The sequence below is a fragment of the Chlorocebus sabaeus genome, chromosome 21, assembly GCF_047675955.1.
Source record: "Chlorocebus sabaeus isolate Y175 chromosome 21, mChlSab1.0.hap1, whole genome shotgun sequence".
In the NCBI taxonomy this organism is placed as follows: domain Eukaryota; kingdom Metazoa; phylum Chordata; class Mammalia; order Primates; family Cercopithecidae; genus Chlorocebus; species Chlorocebus sabaeus.
Window position 1 is genome coordinate 70,165,895 of NC_132924.1, and position 26,529 is coordinate 70,192,423.

At 32.9% G+C, this 26,529-nt stretch overlaps 1 protein-coding gene across 3 annotated transcripts in view; it reads left to right on the forward strand.

Annotated features, from left to right (window-relative positions):
* Positions 1-26,016, forward strand: part of PCLO (piccolo presynaptic cytomatrix protein) — a 408,305-nt gene extending 382,289 nt beyond the window's left edge. For all 3 annotated transcript variants that reach the window (XM_007982336.3, XM_073009167.1, XM_073009170.1), the window contains 3 exons: positions 18,565-18,699; positions 19,264-19,409; positions 21,359-26,016. In XM_007982336.3, the coding sequence (XP_007980527.3) occupies positions 18,565-18,699; positions 19,264-19,409; positions 21,359-21,499 (422 nt within the window). In that variant the 3' untranslated portion in view covers positions 21,500-26,016. The remainder of the gene's footprint in view (positions 1-18,564; positions 18,700-19,263; positions 19,410-21,358) is intronic.
* The last annotated feature ends 513 nt before the right edge of the window (positions 26,017-26,529 follow it).

Genomic DNA, 26,529 nt, shown 5'->3' on the forward strand with positions numbered 1-26,529 from the left:
AACCAGTTTGCGAATGGTACCCTCTGGAGTTATCAATGTGGTGTTCCTGCCAACCAAATGTAGTACAGCATATTAGCTGAACTTTGAGTCAGAAAAAGGTTTACAGTAACTGGATGGTAAGGAGTAATTTCTATTATAGAACAACCATTGATAACTAACACCTATTGAGAGCTTAAAATATGCTGAGCACTCTATTAGTTCATTTCGTCTTTGCAAGAACCCTGTGATGTAAAACCCTTATGTCCCTTACCGATACTATCGTCCAGGAGGCAAAAGTGATCCCTGGATATGTAGCAGGCATCTTGCAACCATGAGACAAAAATGATGAAAATGAATAATAAAAATTACAGCCATTGAACTCCAGCCTGGGCAACAGAGCAAGTCTCTATCTAAAAAAAAAAAAAAAGAAAAAAAAAAAGAAAGAAAACAGAGCAAAAATAAAGAACAAACCCAGTTCCTAAAACCATTATTGAGGTGGTAAACCCATACGTACGTCTAGATTTCTTGTTACATTAGAAAAATAATTTCATTTCTTTCTTCATTCTAAGTAAGATTTTCTGTTACTGATAGCTAAAAGCATTCGTTAAGGATGTAGAAGGAAAAGAGTGGAAAAAGTACAATAAAAAAGGAATTTAAAAAAAAACCCATAGGATTAATTCCAAATCACCACTAACTCATGTTGATTCACTGAAATCATCAAATAAAAGACAAAGTTAATCGAAGTAGATTAAATATATCTAACTACATGTTATTTACAGAAAATGCATCTAAAGTAGGATCTCATAGAAAGATTGAAAAGGGAAGATGAAAAGATATTATTCAGTTGTTATTCAAAATAAAGCTGGTAAAAAAAAATGAAAACAAGACAAAGAGAAGAAATCAAGGCAAAAAGCAATATGTTTCCTATGTCACCTGCAATGACCACTTCAAAATATGGTTTTAAAAAGAACTTTTTAAAAATAGCAGCAGAGTCTAAGATTCCAGGAAATATATCTAACAAAATACTCATAATATTTCTATGAGAAAGTAGAAAAGATATTGTTGATGTTCACAAAAGAAGACATGAATAGAGTATGTCATAAAGATGAATATCATGGAGATTGCTTATTTAGCAATCTTTATCATGAAGATTGATATATTAACAAGAAGTTAATATATAAATGTCATGAAAGATCAATTAAATAACAAAAATAAAGTTTGTTGTTGAATTTTGAGAGTTGACTCTAAAATTTACATAAAAGACCAAAGAACCAAAAAAATTTGAAGAAAAATGATAAAATAGAGCTGTTTCTAGTTATCAAGTATAATATTACATAAAATATTTTAGTACAGCACAGGCACAATCTAGCAGACCAAAGAAACTGAACAGGTAGCCAGGAAAAAATCCTCAAGGGTCAGGAAACTTTATTTATAACAAAAATTGAACGGCATGGCAGATAAATAAATGGTTCAGAGAGCACATTGTAAAAAGCAACAAAAAATAATTTTGAATGGTTTAAGTATTCAAAATAAAAAGTAACACTCTAAAACTTCCGGAAGAAAATAAATATCTATCTGATGGCTGAATAATAAAGAATTTTTTAAACACAAAACCATAATGTAAAGACTAATAATTAAAACTTTTGTTCAGCAAATGATGCCGTAAACATAATAAAACAATATTCAAATGAACATATGTATGCATGTGTCTTTATAATAGAATGATTTATATACCTTTAAGTATATACCAGTAATAGGATTGTTGGGTCAAATGATAGTTCTGTTTTAAGAAGTCTTTGAGAAATTACCCAACTGCTTTCCACAATGGTTGAACTAATTTACATTCCCACTAACAGCAAATAAGTGTTCTCTTTTCTCCACAACCTTGCCAGCATCTGTTATTTTTTGATTTTTTAATAAGAGCCATTTTGACTGGTATGATATGGTATCTCATTGTGGTTTTGATTTGTAATCCTCGATGATCAGTGATATTGAGCTTTTTTTCATATGCATGTTGGGTGCATGAAGGTCTTCTTTTGAAATGTGTCTGTTCATGTCCTTTTCCCACTTTTTAATGGGGTTGTTTGCCTTTGCTTGTAAATTTAAGTTTCTTATAGATGCTGAATATTAGAGCTTTATCAGATGCAAAGTTTGCAAAAATTTTCTCCCATTCTGTAGTTTGTCTGTTTCCTCTGTTGATAGTTTCTTTAGAAACTCTTTAGTTTTCTTAGATCCCATTTGTCAATTTATGATTTTATTGCAATTGCTTTTGGTGTCTTCGTTATAAAATCTTTGCCCATTCCTATGTCCAGAGGGACCTAGGTATTACCTACCTAGGTAAATCTTCCAGGGTTTTTATACTTTTTGGTTTTCCATTTAAGTCTTCAATCCATCTTGAGTTGATTTCTGCATATGGTGTAAGGAAGGGGTCCAGTTTCAATCTTTCAGTCAACTGACTTAGCTGACCTCAGCAAGATCTATTAAAGAGAGATCCCTTTCCCCATTGCTCATTTTTGTCAGCATTGCCAAAGATCAGATAGTTGTAGATTTCTAGGCTCTCTATTCAGTTCCATTGGTATATGTGTTTGTACCAGTGCCATGCTGTTTTGGTTACTACAGCCCTGTAGTATAGTTTGAAGTAGGGGAACGTAATGCCTCCTGCTTTGTTCTTTCTGCTTAGGATTGCCTTGGCTCTTTATGGTTTTTTTTTTTTTTTTTTTTTTTTTGGTTCCATATGAATTAAAAATTTTTTTTTCTAGTTTTCTGAAGAATATCATTGGTGTTTTGATACAAATGGCATTGAATCTGTAATTACTTTGGGCAATATGGTCATTTTAATGATATTGATTCTTCCTATCCAGGAGCATGGGATGTTCTCTGATATGTTTCTGTCATCTCTGATTTCTTTGAGCAGTGTTTTGTAATTCTCATTGAAGATATCTTTCACCTCCTGGTTAGCTGTATTACTAGGTATTTTATTCTTTTTGTGGCCATTGTGATTGGGATTGAGGCAGAAATCAAGAACTTCTTTGAAACTAATGAGAAAAAAGTTACAACATACCAGAACCTCTGGGACACACCTAAGGCAGTGTTAAGGGGAAATTTATAGCATTAAACATCAACATTAAAAAGTTAGGAATATCTCAAATTAACAACCTAACATCACAACAAAAAGAACTGGAGAAGCAAGTGTGTGTGTGTGTATATATATATATATATATAGAGAGAGAGAGAGAGAGAGAGAGATGGTGATTTTACATTTTATTAAAACATTATTTTACGTATTGGATAGATTTTGGCTCATACTCTTGGCTCAATTTTTGTATTTTTAGTAGAGACAGGGTTTCATCTTGTTGGCCAGGATGATCTGGAACTCCTGACCTCAAGTGATCTGCCGGCCTTGGCCTCCCAAAGTGCTGGGATTACAAGCATGAGCCACCATGCCCAGCCCAGATTTTACATTTTATTAAAACATTATTTTACGTATTGGATAGATTTTGGCTCATGCCCTTGGCTCAACAAGGATGCCCACTACCTCTACTAATATTTAACGTAGTATTGGTTTTGATTAACATATATGAAAAGAAAATGAAATTAGATGCAAGGATGCATAAAAACTGCAAGGGGAAAAAATAAAACCAATTATTTGTTAACAATGTGAACATCTATATAGAAAAACTGACTAAATCAAGAGATCAGTGGTAAAACTAATAGGAATTTATTCATATCACCAGTAAGTAACCATAAATACATAATAACAGTAACAACAATAATAATATTTTTCATAATATCAAAACTAAAAAGTATTTTATCTATTCACAAATGGTGCGGGAACAATTGGACATCCACATGCAAAAAAATTAACCTAGACACAGAACTCATGCTTTATAAAAATTAACATAAAATGAATTATAGACTTTAATGCAAAATGCATAGTCATAGGAAATAACATAGGAGAAAATCTAGACAATTTGGGGGATAACCCCAAAGGCACAATCTATGAAAGAAAAAAATCAATCAATTGGACTTCATTAAAATTACAACATTTCTGCTGTGAGAAAGACACTGTCAAAGAATAAAACTATAAGCCCCACAATCTGGGAAAAAAATATTTGCAAAAGACTTACAAAGGTCTGTTATCCAAACTACAAAAATAACTCTTAAGGAATGCAAACTACAAATTTAAAAAATGAGCCAAAGACCTTAACAGACACCTTACCAAAGATATATAGATGGCAAACAAGCATATGAAAAGATGTTCTATATCATATACCATCAAGGAAATGCAAATGAAACAACAGTGATATACCCATACACACCTATTAGAATGACCAAAACCCAGAACACTGACACCACCAAATGCTGGAGAAGATGTGGAGCAACAGGAATGCTCATTCATTACTGGTGGGAATGCAAAAAGGTACAGCCACTTTGGAAAACAGTTTAGCGATTTTACACAACATTAAATATGCTCTTACTATATGATTCCACAATCATGCTATTTAATATTTAATCCAAAGGAATTAAAAACTCATGACCACAAAAAAAACCTGCCCATGGATGTTTATAGCAGCTTAAGTCACAATTGACAAGTCTTGGAAGCAACCAACAAGTCCTTCTGTAGATGAATGGATAAATAAACTGTGGTTTATTGTTCAGACAATGGAATATTGTTCAGTACTGGAAAGAATGAGCTATAAAGCTATGAAAGACACGAGAGGAATTTAAATACATACTAAATGAAAGAAAAATGTCTAAAAAGTCTATATCTACTTCATTTCAACTATACAACATTAGGAAAAAGCAGAACTGTGGAAACAGCAAAAAGATTAGTGGCTGCCAGGGGTTTGGTGGGGAGAAGGAATCAATAGGCAGAACAAAAAGTACTTAGGAGGCAGCAAAATATTCTATGATACTATAATGGTGGATGTATGTCATGTATTTTTCCAAACCCATGGAATGTACAACAAGAATGAACCTTAATTTATATGTTGGACTTTGGGTGATACTGATGTATCATCATGTGTCATTGTAGGTGTATCAGTTGTAACAAATGTACTACCCTGGAAAGTGTTTATAATGGGAGAAGCTATGTATGTCTGGGGGCAGGGTGTATACAGAAGATCTCCGTACCTTCCTCTCAATTATGCTGTGAACCTAAAACTGCTCTAAAACCAATCTTTTAAAAAATTATTAAAGTATTTTGGAATTAACATGTAAAATAACCGAGATACCTATAGGAAAACAAAAGCAACTTTTTTGCTGCAGCAGAATCTAGTCTATCCTGACTTGTACAAGGATAAAATTACCCTGCAAGGTATCAAGATATAAGGATAAACATGTTCTGGTACTTGTACAAAATGAAAGGAATGATGGCATAGTGTACAAAGCACAGAGATAGATCCAGGAATACATGAGAACCAAAACTGGAATCACAAGTCAAATGGGACTGTCTAATAGATGGAATTGGGAGAATACCTCCCTATAAAGAGAAAAAAAATTCTGGATTCTTATCTAACCTCATATGCAATAGTGGCTTTTACATAAGATCCTAGCAAGAATCAGCTGACATGTTCAAGAGGGTAGTTAAAAAGAATTTAATGAAATGAGCACTTACAAAGTAAAGAAGGTGAAAGGAACTAACTAGGGAAGATGAAGCAAGCACACAGGAACTAACCCCAACAAAAAGCCATTACTACCCTTTGGTCTAATGAATCATGAGGAGGCAGGCTGTTGCCAGAATCCAGCAAGAGCTATCGCCATGTTGGAGGGGATCCTGGATAAGAGCTACAGCCTTGTAGAAAGACATAGCCTCTGCAAAACAATGCCACAACAGACAGGATTGGATGAGAGAAGGATATAGGTACCCTGGGCTCTCTCCTCTTACCCTCAAATTTCTTGCTGGTAATTATTACTGAAACCCTGGAAGTCAGAAGGTAAGGAAACCCAGGTGATGAAGTTCATAGTGTTCTTCTTCTTGGAACAAAAGAAGGCAAGAGACTAATGAAGAAGGGAACTGAAGAGAGAGGAAAAAAAAAGAATAACACAAGTGGATTAAGAACAAATAATTGGGGTGGAATTAGAGTTTGCTCTTTTATCTAGCATGACAGTTAAGGAAAAATAGGGTTGAGAAAGGGTTTTATAGAATGGAACAGTAAAATATTCCTGTATGTTGCGTCTAAAGAAAGCATAAATCCAGTCAGTTAAAACTGCAAGGAGGATCACATTTATTGCATTTTAAGAGTGATAAAATTAATTTAAGGACAAAGAAGGAGAAATGATGCAAGTAACCTAATGGACCAGTGGAAACATATGACTGCCACCACTATTTACGTTCATTCAGGAGGTCTTCACAGGTTCACTCAGAGGTTTTCTGACTGCAGGGTCACCACCATCCACTCCTGGGAGAAGCTGAAAGTTGTTCTACAGCTATTGGTAGCTTCCCTCTTACAGACACAGAGTATTTTTCCCCACAGGAGCTCTTAGTTTTTCCAACATTACACTTTTTTCTGGTTTTATTTTCTAAATGTATTATATGATGATGCTAATGTTATTCTGAGTTTAGAAGGTATATAGACCCACTACTTTTCCTGGGTGGGTACTCTGCTTTTGGATCAAAAGCCAATATAAATGCTTGTGAGTTCTAGCCAAGGCCTTTGGAACTCAGGAAACTACTTTGTTTTGTTAAGCTTGACTGCTGTCTGGAAGGAGACTTTGCGAGCATGTTGGTCTATGATACCAGCTCTACTACCTCATTCCTGGGCTTTGTTGTCTTGCAGCTTTTAGAAATTATTTCAAAACTCTAGATGTTTTAAATGTAATGTCCATTTAAAATTTCAGGTCTTCCTCTGTAATAGTGAAACATTTTTGTTGTTGTTGTCTCCCATAAAATAATAAGACACATTCCCTTATTAAAAAAATTGAAAGAGATCTGGTTATTTTCAGACACAGTAAAATAAATGCTAAGAAGCATACATACCAAGAGGACAAAAATGCCAAAAAAAAAAAAACACTGAAGGAGATCAATCAGAAAAAGCTTTTTTATTCTGCTTAAAATTGTGTTCTTTCTGGCTTTATCTCAGAAAGAAAGGATTTCTTTATGTAACAGAATAGAGAGAGAATGTGCAGGCTTGTCCTACTTTCACAGAACTTTTAAATCTTATTAGGCCAGAATGCCTGCCTTATTGTATAAAATATCTCCTTGAATCTGGGTTATTTCAAATAAAGGTATTAATGAAAGCTTCCAGAATTCTTCCTTGGGGAAAAAAAATTAATGAAAACACTTTTAAAATGCCTCTTCCCTCAGCCCCCAGTTAGCCCTAAAACATGAGAATATGCTAGGAGGCCACCCCATAGCTTTGAATAATACAGACTCTGATATACATATAAATAAAAATGAAATTAATAGATTGACAATCATTTATTTTGGGTAAAACTGTAGATTTGAAAAAATATATCCGAAATATCTCTCATCAATGGCCTCAGCTTAGTAGCGTGGGACAATCATGGGTTTTTGATTTAGAGCTGATAAATTACTTTCTACCAAAAGAGGTGGAAATGATATCTACCTTGTAGGATTGCTGGAAAGATTAGAGAAATAACACAAATTTGTTTATTAAACATCTAATATAGACTAGTTGACTTTTTTATGGGCTAAAAAGACAAAGATAAATAAGGGACAGTCCTTTAAAGGCTGTAGATGGAATACATAAAACATCTGATGAGCAAGGGTTGTTCAATGAATGAAATACATTGTTGTTACCATTTGAGTCAATTGTAACTCCCTACATAAAACAAACAAACAAAAAAAGAAGTATGCTTTCATAAACTAATGTTTTGGAAAGGAAATGGGTGAGCATTTATTCCCTGTCCTGATTGTACCTCAACTTTCCAGAATACACTCCCCACAAATCCGGGGTCCCCAATTCCCCACTTTATACACATACTAATGCTAATCTCCCCATAAATTGCCAGTCTGTCTCCCCAGCATCTACATAAGTAGGATTACAAACATGAATTTGGCCCAAAATTATTATCACATAATAAATAGATCACCACAATTTTGCCAATAATCCTGGGCTATCTCGATGGAAACGTTTAATCCAGTTGTGTGACCTTTGTCAGTTAGTCAGTCTCCTTTTTTTAAAGTGAGGGTAGTAATATATACTGTATTTAAAATGGTTGATTTAAAAAACAAGATAAAATGGCAGAAGTTTACATGTTATTCTTTAAGTGATTCAACTGGTATTTGTCATTGACAATAGTGTAATATCCACTTGATTACAGAGGAGTTTATACGATGAGAGAGTGGAAAATTACATTTTTTGAAAAATTTGAAGGGTGAAAATTCTTTTTAACTTGAAAACCAAATCCAGTGAGTTGCACTCTAAATAAATCATCTATATTTGAACCTAAAGAACTTAATAAATTCTGTCTTAGGAATTCTCTTTATAACTCTTTAATCATAGTATGTGCTAGTAAAAACTGGACTCAAATATTTACAGTCATCTGTTAGATACATAGGGAAAAAAGGGATCTGAATAAGGGAGCTAGTTAGTGGCTCCATTTTCATACAAATTTCATTGCATAAGCAGGCTAATTTATCCAAGCCAAACTTACAAGATCTTAAGATCAAGGTATGTTTATTTTACAGTATAGAATAAAATAAATTACCTACATTCTGCTTCCCTCTTTCAAACACACAGTAACTAGGATAAACCTTTAAAAAAAAAAATAGTTCTTCATTCCTTCTATGTTGTCCTACACATAAGCTGTTCCGTAGAGGCAAGAAACTTTGTCCAGAAAACATATTTCTGGGAATTAAATTTAAAACATATCAGTAGCTTTAATACAGCCTTTGTAAAACAACGATACACCAGAAGATAAAATCCAGTGCAAATAAAATTATCAGAATTTTTTTTTTTTAATCGAGTAGCTTGCTTTGCTACTCGAGGATATGGTATACAGAAAAGAAAAGCACTAATTGTAGATAATTCTTGAGTACCAGAGTCAGAAGGCCTTTGACCTTTTAGAGGAGAGATACAATTTCAGCATATTAGGTAAAATTATTATAGACCCCAGGGTAATGTTAATACACCTCATTGGAAATTATACAGAAAGACTAGTGAATAGGACAAATTATAGATAGCTGACTTTCTCTAATAGATTCAGCAAAGTGAAAAATGTCCTTCTTTTTTTTTTTTTTTCCGAAATTTCTATTAACATCTACCGAATATTTGAATACAAGATCTTGTTGGTTTTTTGTTTACTCTGAATGAACTGAGCAATTAACCTAATGTTTTCTAGGCACAAATTGTCAAGTGCTTCTAATGGTCTTCCATTGCATCAAAAATTTTGTAAGAAAAAAGACAATTGTGTGAGATGATGGGTTTATTTCTTAGCATGATCTAAACATTCCAGATGGTAAACACATATCAAACATCACATTGTACTCCATGAATATCTAGAATTATTATTTGTCAACTGAAAATCTAATTTTCTAAAAAAGAATTAGGGAATATGGAGAAATAAAAAGAATTAATGCTCATTGAGTAATTATCATTTCAGGGTTTGTTCTAACAGTTCACCTTTGTAACTGGCATTTGATCATCACTTTCATCATCTAGGCTTGAAACTGGTAGAATAGAAACCATAAAAGGAAGGAAAATCAAGTTGCACACGAGGGAATATATATCACTACTTTGGCTATTAACAGGTATTTGGGCATTAATAAGACTTTCCATAATGACTGCGTTTGAAAACTAAGTAAATCAACACAATTATTTAGAGCAGAAGATTTAATGACTTGCCTGCCATCTCACAGGGCTAGAAGCCAGAATTCCTGGTTTTTAAAATCCATCTTAATTCTTCATTAGACTTTTTATAGATTTGGAATAAGTGATGGGAGCTAGGTAACAAATTATGAGGTGATAGACTGTCACGGCTAAATACCCATCTTATCAGACACCAACTCAGACTTCATTAGCTAACACCAGTGACCTATCTCGTTGCTGTGTGGTATTTATTAGTGAAAATTCACAAATGCAGTGTAAAGGGATGAGAATTTTATTCGCTCTTTGCTTTTTTTCTTACACAGACTTTTCCTTTACAAGGCACCATTCTTTCCTTTTCTTTTCCACATTGTATTCATTTCCAGTTACTTAAAACTTGCCTCTAGAGAGACTTTTGCCTAAAACGGTCTTGCACTGGTAAAAGCTGCGGAGGTTGCAATAGAATTCTTAGAATTCTGAGAGATAGTAAACTCACTTTATACTATGCCCAGTTAAGTGTTACAGATATCAATAATGTAACAAAAAAGAAATATCTTCTCAATTAATGTTCACTTTTCATGTTTTAGCAATTTCACATAATGATGAATATTTCAAAAATAGTATTGCTGTGTTTATTGTTTAATCTAGACAATTTTCATAATTGACCTAATGTGCCTATGTAGACAATAACTTCTGGAAGACATCTTCCGTTGTTTAAACAATTTAAAGAATTGCTTACTATGCCATCTCCTCTTTCTAAAGTCCAGTATGTGGCTAAAATCAAAGAGCAAAATAGACTCTGTAAACTCTTTTGTTCTGATACTGTGTTACAAAAATGTTTTAAAGAGAATATTCCCATGAAGTCAGTATTTTCACAATCTTATTCACAGAAAATCTAAGGTGGCCATGAGAGAATGGAGCCTCAGACTTAAAATCAGAAGACCTAGATTAAAATTCAGCCTGGGCCATTTAACAACTTGGCAAGTTACTTAAAATACCCAAATCACTTTTTACTCACGTGTAAAATAGAAATTATACCAACCTATGTCTTTTTATGAAATGATGAGATTGTATTCTGTTCATTGTAATGTTGTCCTAAAATATATTTCTCTATAAATACAAATTAGATAGCTAGAGAGGTATATGTACAAATATATGCATATAGATACCACATACACATATTTTTCAAAGATAAAATATATAGAAACTTTTTATCTGAGAAAATTCAAAAGTGAAAAGGCCATTGTATATATTGAGAATAAAGCACCAGAAAGTGATTTAAGAAATGCTCTGGAAGATAAAATTAAGCCAATTTGACAATTATATTAGTAGAAACACTTTAGCTAAAGAGAAAGCAGTAGCCAATTTTGTTAGTGTGGAATTAAATAATTCATGTTCATCATCAAAAAATGATTATATTTTAAATTTATAAAATATTTTAAGGAAAAATGAATGAGTTAATTTCAATAAATATTTTAGCCATATTACTTTATTTAAAATTTTCACTAAGTTTAAGAGACAAAATTTAAAATATTGAGGTTGAATAATTATACATTTTAATACTTTTTTTTTTTTTTTTTTTTTTGAGACAGAGTCTTGCTCTGTCACCCAGGCTGGAGTGTAGTGGCGTGATCCTGGCTCACTAAAACCTCTGCCTCCCAGGTTCAAGCGATTCTCGTGCCTCAGCTTCCCGAGGAGCTGGGATTACAGGCTCGCGCCACCGTGCCTGGCTAATTTTTGTATTTTTAGTAAAGATGGGTTTTTGCCATGTTGGCCAGGCTGGTCTCGAACTCCTGTCCTCAAATGATCCATCCACTTGTGCCTCCCAAAGTGCTGGGATTACAGGTGTGAGCCACTGTGCCCAGCCTAATACAATATTTTAATTTTCAATTTTATCAATTGATTCTCTGTTTTAAAATGTAAGTAAGTTCTCTTCCACTTTCTTTTTTCATTATTTTATTAATTGTCTGGATTTCATCTTCAAGTCCTTCCTCCCTCCCTGTCTCTTTCTCCCTTCCCTCCTCCCTCTTTTTTTCCTTTCTTTCCTTCTTTCTTTCACTCAGTCATTGCTATATCCTCTGCCATAGTCTTATATATTTCAGAATGACTTTCTTTTATACATCAATATATCTTTCAGAGAGCTTATTTCTTTTTCTCCTGAATCCTTTTAAGAATGATTCCTATATTCTTGAAGTATAATATGAAATGGGATATATCAGTGTATCAACTCATCAACATTTCCAGGAATATAGGATGCTCTTTTGGTTCACAGATTTATTCTTCTGTTATTTTGGAGAAATAATTTGATACTTTTAAATAGATATTATTTTCTATTCTGCTGAACTTACTTTTTCTGAGAAACCATTAACCGTATGATTGTTTTCTTCTCTATACCTCAATCTTTGTTCTCTACCTTTATTCTCTATGTTCTCTATATTATCTTCTTTCTTTCTTCTATGTCAATAATCTTAATTTCTATCTTATCTTATTTTGTTCCATGATGTTTGTACTTCATTAATAGTTTTAAAATGTGATTATTAGTGTCCTTAGATCTGGCATCTCCATTTTCACCTCATATATTGTCATCTCCTTTTTAACCATGACTTTTACATCCTCCATCCCTTCCTCTTCTCCTTCTCTCTGTTCTTAAGTTGTAGATTTGTGCCACATTATAGGATAAATACCTTCTCTAGAGTAGGATTATTTTTATTCTTTTAATACAACCAAAGAAGCACAAGTTTCAGGACACCAGGAGACCAGAAGCCTGGTCAAAGCATTTTCTAATGCCATTTCACTCTTTATCCAAACCATATTATAAAACATCATCACATGTCCTCTGTGTGTGTGATGGATTTTGTTTGTTTGTTTGTTTGCTTGTTTTGTTCAAAGGCTCAAGCAGATCTGGAGCTGCTGCCCAACCTGCAAACATGGAGGATTTTGCCTCCATCTATGTATTTGCTTCAAAAGAAAAAAACACAACAAACCTATAAAAGGTCAGATATAAGAGATAGCAATGGACCCACAATTAATGCAACCACCTGCTTTGAGACAACCTCAGTAAGCACGTCCCTTTTTCCTTTAGTAGCAAAGAACAAGCTGGTTCAATCTTTGAACAGAGAGAAACTTTTAAAAAAAATTTCACAAGTATCACAGTGTGAAGCCTGTGAAGTTAAGCGTTCCAAGAAAGAAACAAGCAATGTGATGACTTGAGAACTTCAATTAGCAAGTTTTTAATTCCACTTTTCTCCCCAAGTGAGAAGGTGAAAAACAACAAATTTCACATATGCGGTGTGTTGAGATTTTAGGTCTATAACAGAAGATATGACCTATTAAAGTGAATTTCTCCCAGATAAAATTTGTTTTGCTATTCTATTTCATCATGATTATTAGTGTGATCAATTCTATTCACAACTACTATTGACTCCAAATAGCAAGAGAGAATTTTCCTTGACTCCCTCCCTTCCATGTTAGAATCCTCTTTTTCCTTCCCTCCCAGGTATGGTTTGAGAGATTGAGGAGTAGCTATCTACTTTTCTATGACTTTAAAGGAAAGAGTGAGAGTTGCCTTATAGACAGATTTGCCACCTTATTTAACTAGGTTTTTTGCTCCCTCTTTTACCATTTGATTAAATGTTTTCTGTCAGTGTTCCCTCAATCAAGCTGAGGTGTATATTATTCCTATGAAAAGATATACTAAGCTTTACATATGTCTCCTACTTTATCTTGGAGCTCCAGTAATGGGGAGGCATGACTATTTTTCCTGATTCTACTGAAACTCTTGCATCTTCATAATGATGAGCCAAGGCTGCCACTCTCAAAGGTTTATTCTTATTTATTTATTTATTTATTTATTTATTTATTTATTTATTTATTTTAAGATGCAGTCTCACTCTGTCACCCAGGCTGGAGTGCAGTGGCCTGATCTCGGCTCACTGCAAGCTCCGCCTCCCGGGTTCACGCCATTCTCCTGCCTCAGCCTCCTGAGTAGCTGGGCGCCTGCCACCACGCCCGGCTAATTTTCTGTATTTTTAGTAGAGACGGGGTTTCACTGTGTTACCCAGGATGGTCTGGATCGCCTGACCTCGTGATCCGCCCGCCTCGGCCTCCCAAAGGGCTGGGATTACAGGCGTGAGCCACCGCGCCAGGCCTATTTTGATTTTTTTATTTTTTTCTAGAGCTGGCTACTCTCATTGTTCATCTACTTCCCTATGATGGGGGATTCAGTAATAATTCTCAGGGCTTTGTCAATTCATTTCTCCTTTCATGACAAGACTTTGTGATATTGTTGTGCTCAAGAATGCTGCTAACTTGTACCTTACCAGAAACTGCCTTTTCATTCCTAGACATCACTTCTTTGGATTTTCTGTTCAGAGACTATAGCCTATTCCTTGCTTTGTTGGTTCTGATTAACACTTTCGTACATTTTACTTTTTTTCCTGCTTACCCCCACCCCCCCAAATCCTCTAGATATTGAAGAAGGGAGATCTTAAGATCTCTCATTTTCTCATTTCTATTTTAGAGATTCTTTACTGTGAAGGTCCTAAAAAAGAGAGATTTTAATGGGCTTGTTTATGATTATTTAAAATGGTTAAGGAACCAGAACTGAATTTGCCCTCGCAAATTCAAAGAAACATATAAGGTGAGATTTGTAGTTTCCCATCTGTCAAGAATGTATAAACAAAATGTGAGCCAATTAGTATTAGGGTATATTCATGACACCAGATGTTTTATAGCAAATCATTGAGAGGACAGTAGTGTTGCAGTTAAGAGAGCACATGCCATTTCTAAATAGGAATGTTAAGAAGCCATGTGATGTTGACTAAATTCACTATTAAGTTTTCTATTTTGTTGATGGGTTTTTTCAAAGTACCAGAATTTTAATTTATTATCTACTTTTTTTCTGTTCTCTACTTTATTAATTTCAGTGGACATCTTTATTATTTCCTTTCTTGTACTTTTGTTTTACTTTGTTGTTCCTTTCTAGATTTTGAGTTGGAATTTAAACCAATTGTATTTTTAAATTTTTATTGATAGCAGATAGAAGAATATGTGTATTTTCTAATCATTACTTGAAATGATATAGGAGTTTAAAGCTATTTATTTTCATGTGATCATTTCTTTAACTCTTACAGATTCTGATATATAGTGTTTTATTATCATTATTTTTCATAGTATTTTTCCATTCACCCAAAAGTTGGTTAGTTGAAAGCCATTAAGTGTATTATCACATAATGTTGATAATAGCTTCATTTTATAGAACTCACTAATGTCTTCTTTGTAACTCAATATATGATCGATTTTTGAATATGTTCCATAGATGACTGAGAAAAAGGTATATTCGTTATTATCAGGGTATAGTGTTTGATATATATCCATGAGATCTACTTTATTGATTATAGTGTCTCAATATTTTATCTAGTTTTTTAGTTCACTTGCCTTGTCTTATAATGTTAATATTGCATTATTATCATCTTTACTCCTCCTTAAATCCTCTACATCCTTACATCTTACTTTGTAGTTTCAACTTTACATAAGTGGTACATGGATATTGATAAATGTTGTGTCTTCATTATGATTTATGAATTTCTAGTTTCACACAGTGTCTTTCTTTGTCTTGTTTGCTGCATTTTGGCCTGAATTCTGTTTTACCTGATAATAAGATCTCAACCTCTGCACTCTTATTGATTACGTATGCCTGACATACTTACCAATATCTGTATTTTTTACTATTTGGAACAAAACTAGTTGTATTTCTTGTACATAGTATAGAACTAGGCTTTGCTTTATGAGCCAATCTGAAAAAAAATTAAAATAGGCTAGCTAAAACTTACTCATGTTTAGTGATATAATAGATATGCTTGATCTCAACTCTGCATTTTCTTTTATAATCATTGTATATATTATGTCATATTTATGATATTTCTCCACTTGACCTCTGAGTTTTTAAATTTTCTTTTGTAATTAAGAAATTTTTGTATCATTGTTCTAAAGGTTTTCCTTCTTTTTTATAGTTTTTATAATGTCTAACACCTGTTTCTCTTACATGACCCTTGACTACCTGGCTTGTTAGTTTTAAATGGCATCCTTTGTTACCTATTACCTATACAAAAATCAATAATCCCATTCTGCTTTCCTGTTTCTCTCTCCCTTCTTTATTCATTAATTTTTAGTTTCATACTTTATACTGTCAGAAATATAACATTTCCATACTATTCTTCCACCAACCTATGTACTGCTCAATCTTCATTCTATAATTAATTATATTGAATAATTACCATCAGTCCTTTTGCTGAAGTTTCTCTAGTTGTCTCTTGGATTTGATAAAATACATCTTATGTACTTCTCAGAGAGTCAAACTTTATGAAGTATTCCCTGAGTTCTTTCATGCTGAAAATTATAGACTTGATACTTGAAAGACAGTTTAGCTGGATATAAAATCTTTGACTTATACTTAGAGTTTCTTGAAAGTAAACCTCTCTCTACTGTGGACTAACTATCTGTAATCATTGGCTCATGAATTATTATTTAATTCTATCTAGAAGGTTTGTATTTTAGTTTATAAAACACATAGAAGAGAATTTTGTCAATTTTTGGGCTACAGTATTAGTTCTCTGACAGAGGAAGAGAGTGAGGAGAGATATGTTATAGACATTTTTCCACATGTAAGGGTGTATCTGGACTTACAAAATTTAAGTTAATTTAATCAAACAGTTGCTTAGTCTAGAAAAGAATACATCTATAAATTATTTTCCCAAAATGTTACAAAGTTAAATCAAAATGATCAAATAACTATAGCCTCATATTTTTAGAACTTTATTCATAGTGTTTTGTTATTTCATTTCTTTCAAAAATTACTCAACTATACTCTATAACAGTTGTTCTCAAAATGTGGTTCACAGACCTCCATGGTGCCCCGAGACTTTTTAAGTTCATAAAGTCAAAATCATTTTCAAAATACACTGAAATTATTTACCTATTTCACTTGGTTGACATTTATATTGGTAGTGCAAAGTAATAGTGCACGAAAGTGCTAGGAACTTATTTCCAATTAAGGCAGAGGCAAGAAACTGTGCTTGTAGACACTTTATTTATTTACCAACATACTCTTACAGGGAAAAATATGCCAGTTTCACTTAAGGGTATCCTCAATGAATCAGTTCAACTGTTTAAAAATCTAAATCCTTTAGTGCATTTCTTTCTAATATTCATGTGATTAAATAGGAAAAATTCTTAAAGCGCCTATGACACATACCAAAATATAATGGTTGACTTAAGAAGTCTGAGGCTGCAGTGAGCCATGATCGGGCCACTGCATTTCAGCCTGAGAGACAGAGTGAGAACCTATCTCTAAAAGGAAAAAAAGAGGTAAGGTGCAGTGTGGCTCATGCCTGTAATCCCAGTGCTTTGGAAGGCCAAGGCAGGAGGATTGCTTAAGGCCATGTGAGGCGAGCCTAGGCAACATAGCAAGACTCCATCTCTACAGAAGGAAGGAAGGAGAAAGAAAGAAAGGAAAGAGAGAGAAAGAAAGAGAATGCAGCTGTCCTCTATTAAGCCATGCACTAATGAAATTGTAAAAATATAAAAGAGTACCTCTATTATTTTTTTGTTTTGGAAAATATGGTTATGTTCATTAAAACATTTTCATTAAAGCAGTTGTTATCATTTAATTTGATTAATAAATATTTTTAAATATCTACTTTGGAATTTTAATTAAAAATTAGAAATTTTATATTTCTAATATTGGTAGTTATCCACATAAACAAATATTCTTTGAAGACCCTCAATTTCTTTGAGTGTAAAGAATTCCTGAGATCAAAATATTTCAGAATAAATTATCTACAGCCATGTTTAAAGACCTTCAATAGATTCATATAGATCTAAAGGGAAAAACCAAATTAACATGGCTTCAATTTCCAATATGTTACAATCTCAGAGGCATTTATTTCTCATGTTATGTTTCCTTTTGCGAACACACTGTTCCTTCTCTCTGGAATGTCCTTCCTAATCCGTCTCACCTAATTAACTCTCATCCTTCTGGCTTCAGCTTAAGCAGCACCTCCCTAGATATCTGCTCCTTTGTTTTAGCCTCCATTGAAACCATGCTTCTGTACTTCAGAACCTTTCCTCTTTTTATAGTTACATATTTATTGATGGAAATATTTGATTAATGGTTTTCTTCCCAATAGATAGAAAAACCATGAAACCAATAAGCACCCACGTTTTGGCTTATCATTATATTCACTCTTCCTAGCAGAGTGCTTAGCACAGAGTAGGGTGGGAAATAAAATATTTGTTGGAGAATGAATAAGTAAATTAATACATGAATCGATAGAGTCATATCTCTTGATAGAGTCATATCTTTGTGAATTGGTACAGTCATATCTGTTACTTCTTTTGCCCTAAAAGTCTACAGTTGAGTAAAATTGATCTACACGCATTTCTCCATACCTCCCTTGTTACTAAGCTATCATTATATTTAACATACTTTGGTGTAAGCATCTGTATATTTATCAGTCTGCCCATAAGATTGTTCACTCTTTAAGGGCTTTAAGGGCATGGGACTGTATTTTATTCATATCTAAATAAATGAATCTGTGATAAATTTTGTGTATTTTATTCATCTGTGAATAAATTTATTCATCTGTGAATAAGTACACAGATGAATAAAATACAGTCATAGGATATTTAGCACTTAGGATGTCATAAGATATTTAGCACTTGATAAACAGTAAATGAATGTATGAATGAATTATTGAACTAAACATTTCATATATGGCATTACATACTTTTTTACATTTTTATTAAATTCTCTCAGCTAAAACTCAGGTAATGGGAGAAATCAAGATTGCATTGAAGAAGGAAATGAAGACAGATGGTGAACAACTAATAGTTGAAATTCTCCAATGCAGAAATATTACATACAAATTTAAGTCTCCCGATCATCTACCAGGTATCTAATTTTATTATAGTCATCAGTATATCTAGAATTTTTTAGGGATGTGTCTTACATATTCTGGAAAATGTTAACTAAAATTTGAACTGTACACCAAATAGGTCAGAAAAAAGAACTGATTAACATATGTAACAAGTTGTTTTCTTTCAGTTTTTAGCTAGACATTTTAACATATACATTAGAGTGTTATATTCATTAGACAACAGAAGGACAAATTTAAATTGCTAAGAAAATGGATATATCAGCTAGATGTGGTCGCTCCTGCCTGTAGTCCCCACTATGTAGAAGGCTAAAGCAGAAAGACCACTTGAGCCTAGTAGTTTGAGGTTAAGTGAGCTATCTGGCCACTGCATTCCAGACTGGTGACAGGGTAAGACCCTGTCTCAAAAAAATAAATAAATAGGCATATCTTTTAATCATTTTATGTTGTCTGAAACAAATTGTTTACAATCTGCTGGCTTTGTACAAAATGTAGGAAGAACTCTCAGTGTACAGTTATAATTCTTTCAATAGAAATTTATATGATTGATGGAATTTAATAGGCTGAATTCTTATTTTCAGATTTATATGTGAAAATATATGTGATGAATATTTCTACCCAAAAAAAGGTGATCAAGAAAAAAACAAGAGTATGCAGACATGATCGAGAGCCTTCATTCAATGAAACTTTTCGATTCAGTCTAAGTCCTGCAGGACATTCTCTTCAGGTAACTCTGTATTATGTAGTTGATATGTAAAACTTCTCATTCATGTAGTATTTATTTTTATTCCATCATTCAATATTTATATACTGATCATACACTATATGACATTTGAGAAGTTAATTATTTTTTATCAGTATCTCCCCAGGAGTCTTTTAGAATTCCACAGCCCATTCACCTCATCCAATCAGCTGCCAAGTCTTCTCTACTCTGTCTGCAGAGTTTATTTTACATAGATTCCTCTTATTTTCATGCTCACTGCCACTAAACCTTTTTAGGTCCCCATCTTTGTTACTCAAATTATTTCATCTGTTTACCTGGCCTACTGTAATTTACGTCTTATCCCTTTAGTTCATTTCATCACAGCACTGCCAGAGTTACCTTTTAAAACCCTAGTTAGTTTACATTAAACTTGTTAGTTTACATTAAAGGTCTTCAATTATCTTGAATCATTATCTTGAATCAGTCAGAGTCTTCCAAAGTGAGTTTTAATTGGATTGACTTAGTCTCAGCTCCTTGGATACTTTTCCACTCAATACTCCAGTCACAACAGACTCTCTTCAAGTCATGTTAAGCCTCCAATCCTTTGCTCATATTTTTCCGCCCTTCAAAGTTCCCTTTTCCAACTCTCACCATCTATCACAATACTCCACATCTTTCATCTCCTTACTGATGACCCTGGGTATAATTCATCATACTGTATTCACAAAACATTTTGCTTCTATTATTAGGCTATCAATTCCAGTCTGTCTTGTAACAACAATATTTGTACTTATCTGTCACTGCTTCTATGCTATCAGTTTCTCTAGGGCAAGGCCTAATTTTCATTACCTACAGCCTACACAATGCTTTGCACATAGTAGGTCTTCAGGAGATATAGAGACAAGGAATGAAAGTAGAAATGGGGGAATGAGAAAAGAGAAAAAAATGTAGGAAGAGACCATGGTACAGGAAATTAAAGGTTTGGATTAGAGACAAAGATAAAAGATATTACAAAGCAAATATGTATTGAGAAGATTAACTGATATTAGACTAGAAAGGAATAAAGAAAAAATGACACTCTGAAGTCTGTGTCAACAAATGTATTATTTCACAGAGATTACGTAGTCAGGGGATTTGGAATAGAGAAAGATCAAGAGTTTTTCTGAAATGAATTTGATAAGAAGGCAGAGATTGAAGTGAAAATATACAATGTCATTTGAAATCCCTGAATCAGAAATCAGAAGAGACAGTCATATCTGGAAGTACAAATTTTGAAGTCAGAAGCATAAAAGTTAAGTTTTAGCCAGGAATAAGGGTAAATTATATAACCAAAGGAGATTCTGAAGAGAAAAAGAGAACACAATTACAAGGATTAATGCTTAGCTCCACTGAATGCTCTCTACCTTTCCTTCAACTCATCTTTAAAATGAAAAAAAAAAATTCTTTAGTTTGAGACCCTTGTGATAAGTTCTGCATATGACTTCAAAAAGCAGTTTGGAAGTACATACTGTAGTAAAATCATCAGAAAATTTAACACTAAATAAAAACAATGCCCGGTGAAGTTATATTTATTTATTCAGAATTCAGATAATCTTTTATTTGATTTGGCTTTGTGTAAACTAGTAAAAAATTATTTGGCAAAGTTATTTTGTGAAACTTTCCATCAATTTAAGCATAAACTTAGAATTAGCTGGTTATACATTTCTTACCTAGTATTCTCATTTTCTTTAGAATGTGTCTTTTCCTTTGCAGAATAATACAAATGTTGATGTGAATTAATTTATATTACATGCAAATCTTTGGAGAACACCTTGATTATTAGTTCTCCTGAAAGTATATCTGCTACTTCTACTCAGCGTCACCCTCTTTTGTGCTATTTTTTTGATGATTAAATGTTCTTTAAAGAGGTTGAAAACTGTACACATATATACGTATATAAATTAAATATGTTTATTTTTGACTATTTTTTCTAGATTTTACTTTTCTCCAATGGAGGGAAGTTTATGAAAAAGACCTTGATTGGTGAAGCCTGTATCTGGCTTGACAAAGTGGATCTCAGAAAAAGAATAGTCAATTGGCACAAACTTTTGGTCAGTCCTACTCAAACTCATTGAAGAAACACGTCTTCTCAGGGTATAGAAACTGCTCTAAATAGCCTCACATCAAGACTACAGTTGGAAACTAAGCTAAGTTTTGAGAGGCAAACGTAAGAATGGGAACAACAGGCAAAAACATGCTTAATACCTTGTACATTTATTGTTGTGTATGTATCACACAAAGATATTCAATTGAAAAAGTTCACATATTGAAAACAAAAAGGAATGGAGTACTGAGACCTTGAATTTCCCAGGCTGTGAAGAGAAACTGTGAAACAAATTTTGATTACTTAAGGCAAAAAGCTTTGAACAGAGTTGAGCTATAACTTAAGACAGAGGCTTAAAGATTAATGTGGTTTCCATGTAGCACAAAGGTAATTCTTTATGCAAAGAAGCCTTGGTTGAAAGGAAAGAACTGATTTAACAAATCTCAGTTTTCAAAACTTCAAAAATCTTCCTTCATCATCTTCTATTCAGACAACCAGATGCTTTCAGATTCGGACATAAGATATACCTACAATATGTGTCCAGGACTGGAAGTGAGGTGGCTATGTTCTTAGGGAAAATGGAATAGGAGATGTACAAATTATGCCTTTTAGGCCATATCTTACCAGTTTTCTGTGTGTCTAAATGTTACAAGGGTATACAACACTGACTTTGGAATCCATGTGGTAAAAGCACATTTGTTTCAGTGTAACTTGAAATAATGTAGAGTGAAGATAATACTAGGTAAAAATAAAATTGAATTTATCTAGAAATAAAACTGTGACTGGCTAACAAAGAAGAATGATGTCCCATAAAATACTGGAATTTTGGTTGAAACCATCAAAATCTTCATAATTTACCATTAAGCCAAGACATCTTCAATCTATGTACCAAAGGACCTAGAGTAAACTGATATGTTCTAGGAAGCATGATAACTTACTCTTTGTGAAACTGCAAATAAATATATTATCCTGCACATTTCCTTTCTCTTGCGTGATGCATTGACAGAGAAAGAAAATTCTTTCTCTGGCAAATGAACTATATTAATCTTGTGATACTGATTAATTAAATGGATATCATTTCCTCATTTCATAATATTTTACCCTTTTTTTCTTAATGAGTAATTCATTTACTGATTGTATCATGAAAACATGACACTAAACGAGTTCTTTCTAGTGCTCTATTTTCTTATTTTAGTGACAATATCACAGTAATCAGGTTCATCAATGTTGGGAAAATATGTGAAAAGTCAACACTTACCGGAGATTAAAATATACTTTGAGCTATTTTAATAATAACGAATAAAACAACTAATGTCCAAGTCTTAAAATCAAGCACCCTCTTCTCTATTAGCATTATTAATTAAGGAAGTAATGTGAAAGTTGTGGAAAACACGCTCAGCAGGGAATAAAAGCCTGTCTTCTGGTCTTAGTTCTGCCACTGACTATGTCACCTTGCACATGTCACTTAAACTCACTTTACCCCAGTTTTCTTATCTGTAGGATAAAAATAATTATATATCCTTAACCTTCCAAATGAGATGTTGTGATGATAAATCAATGATCCATGAGAGATGAAAGCACATTTCCAAATATAGTTTTATACACAGAAGTGAGGAATAATTATTACATAGCTTTTTAATTCTCAAATTTTATATGTGGAAACCATCATCTAAACCAATGGCAAGGATTGACATGGATAAAAGCAGTAAATTAGCTGCAAAACTTATTTTTTATTTAAAATATAAACTTTAACCTGAATAAAGGTGAAGAATTACATGAAAAAGATTTGCAAATTTTGTTATCCTCAATTAAATGAATAATGCTGGTCTTACCCAATTCCTACATTCTACCCAAAATAAATAAATCAAATTGCTTCTCAGAGCATTCTGAGCTTAAAACTTTCTGCTTTATTTAATGGTGAAGTGTTAGTGGGATTAGAGAAACCCATCTCTAGATATTGGTTGGATATTGAATTTTCTCATTTTTAAAGAAATAAGTTATATATATATAAGCTTATATATATAAAACTTCAGAATATAAATTCACTCTTCTGCAAACTGAGAAAGATAACCATAACTTTTCTTCCCTCTATTTTTTAATCCCCCTCCACTGACAGTACAATGTCATTTACCATTGACATTGCTCTAAAATGAGCATGGGAGAGTGGAATCATCAAAAACATTATATTGCTAGTATTTTATTTTTAGAAACTATTAGATCTGCTGATGGTTGCCATGGATATTTCCAGCAGAAACTAGCACTTGAAGAAGCCTATAATCATCACTCATAATTGGGGAAGAAAAGGTCCAAGAAGATCTCCTTCTGACATAAAAAGGCTCTGATATTTGCCCTTAAAAGAAAACCCTGACTCATCTCTGATCCTCTTTTGCAGCCACTCATATCCAGAGGTATGCATGAGAGTTTGTATAACCAGTTAGTTTTCTTCATTCCAGTTGCAATTTCTTTTAGAATAATATAAATGGAGAGATCACCAAAAAAAAAAGATTATCTCTTTGGTAGCTATTTAACCTGAAAGAGTAGGAGTCCTTCCATTATAGAAGCCCCTCCGTTCCAAGGAACTAGTGATGGGGCTAGGTCAATCAGCAGAGCTGACAACAGGGCTTCTTTTTGTGCACCAGCATTCCCCTTCAGAGAGCATAAGATCCTGCCAGTGTGCCAAGTTTGAAGCTGACCAAACTTCTAGGTTGTACTGGAATTATTCTATGCAACACTGATCCTTATATGAATGCGTTTCTTCTGAATGATGTCGATTACCCTTCTTACAACAAAACTGTTTCTTTTTTATTGCAAATAGGGCTCTTGGTGTTTTTTACTTTTTTGTACATATCACAGTACATGATTTTTCACTCTTTAGTTTATTTCATTTTATTGGAACTAACTTTTTTTTATTCTAATACTGACAGAGTTTGTAATCTCTATATAATACGTAATTACTCCAATTACAGCACTTTTACCTTGAAGAGCATCTCAATTTTTCCCACAATTTCATTGAGTCATCAGAGACTGATGTTGCTTCTTGGTTTAAAAATTGGTCCTAAGGAAACTTTCAGCTGTAGAAACAAAAGCACAGAGTGAATTTTTACAAAAGACAGGGAATATAGAATAGTCATTACAGACACAAATAACCCTAGTAGCAAGAAGTTGGTGTTTTCCCTGTTTTTACTTAAGATTAAGGAGATTTTTGGTGACTCTGAACTCTTTATTTATATTTCAGTTTAAAATATCAAGACTAAGGGGCATCAATTGTCTTTATTCCTTAATAATGCCCATATTTTAACAAATTACACTAATTAAATGCATATTTTCAGCATACCAGTGGAATTAATTTTGTGGATCACACACATTTAAATAGTCATATTGTGGGAATATTATAGCTGGTAACCAGCTGATATTGATTCTTATTATAGGAACGACTGTAATGATAGTGGTGGTAGCAGTAGTGATATTAGCGGTGGTGGTGATGTGAAGTAAAATAAAATTATATATTATATTGTGCCCAATTTATTAGAAATTATTTGATCAATGCTTCATTTCATCAAAATGTCATAAAGATGTTTATAGTATTTTTTTACTTTATTATTTAAATCATAACAATATTTTTAAAAACTTATTTTCATTGCTACAATGTCAAATATTCCAAAATCAGCCAACTACAGCTATATATGTGCTATGTGTGACAGAAGTGATCTTCCTTCCCTCTTTTTGAGCTTGAAATGAAAGTGAAAGAAGACTCAATGAATAATTATGAGCTATTTATTTAATAATTACTTACCTTGGGTGTAATACAATAATGAATGAGTGAAACAAATATTCTCATTGAATATGATACAGTGCTGTTTTCTGTATGTTTCATGTTCTATTATTAAAGGTATCCATTAAGCCAAAATTATTTAATCAAATTCTTTATCTGATAGGTAGATTGAGAGCATTTTCTTAATTCATTACCTTGTACATAAGTATACATTTGGTAAAGTAGACCAAGTTGAAATGTTCATTTCATTTGGCATTCAGCATGTGAATATGATTATTGTTTGATTGTGTCTGTATATTTGTTAGGTGACGTGCTCAGGTGCTCCCACTACTGATTAATGTGTGTGCTAATATCCTAACAACACATATGAAGTTTAAGAAAAAATTTTCTTGTCTGAAAACATAAACACCTTAATAAAACTGATTTTGAAATAAAAACTAAAGTACTTGAAGATATGTCTTGTTTCTGACTATATGTTGCATGCCATGTTGGTGATTTGCTAATGTGTTTTTTTGTTTGTTTTACCCAAATCCCTTTGGAAAATCTAATAGACAAATGCAAATTCTTGGACTAAGGACTGTAAAAATTGACCTGAAAATAACATGAGAGTTGTATTTTAAAAAAAAAAAAAATGCTTGTAAATCCATCTTGAGTTTTACTCTATGTAAAAATATGTCTTGGTTTTGTGATTGTATACAAGATGTATCTTGATAACTTATGTAAATTGTGCCGTATAAAGGCTGTTGCCTCAGCCTTACTAATAAATATTGAAAATATCACCTTTGACTTCTTGTGTTTATCAACTTGATAAATTCATCCTTAATATAAAGATAAAACTTTTCAGGACATCTTCTCTGAAAATTGTATTGTAAATATATTCACTCGCCCAGTTTTAAAATTGTATTGTAAATATAGCAGAGTTACAGAAAACAGAATTAAACAAATGCATAGCTTCATAAATGATCGGATGTCAGACATTCTTATAACCACCACCCAGGCCAAAAAATTGAACTTTGCCAGCCATCTCATAAGTCTTCCATTTAACCCATCTCTATCACAACTCACTCCCACCCTTCTAAATGTAACACTATCCTGATTTAATGATAACAGTTTCTTGATTTATCACTCACACAGCCCACAAAACACTAGTGTAGTTGTCATGTTCTATTTTTAATATTTTTCTAAGAGTCTTTTAATTTACATATTCTCCTACCCCTTCCTTCTTTTTCAGTGAGTCTCTTAAAAAAAAAAAAAAAAAAAAAAAACTTGGTCTTTGCACCTGTAAGGTT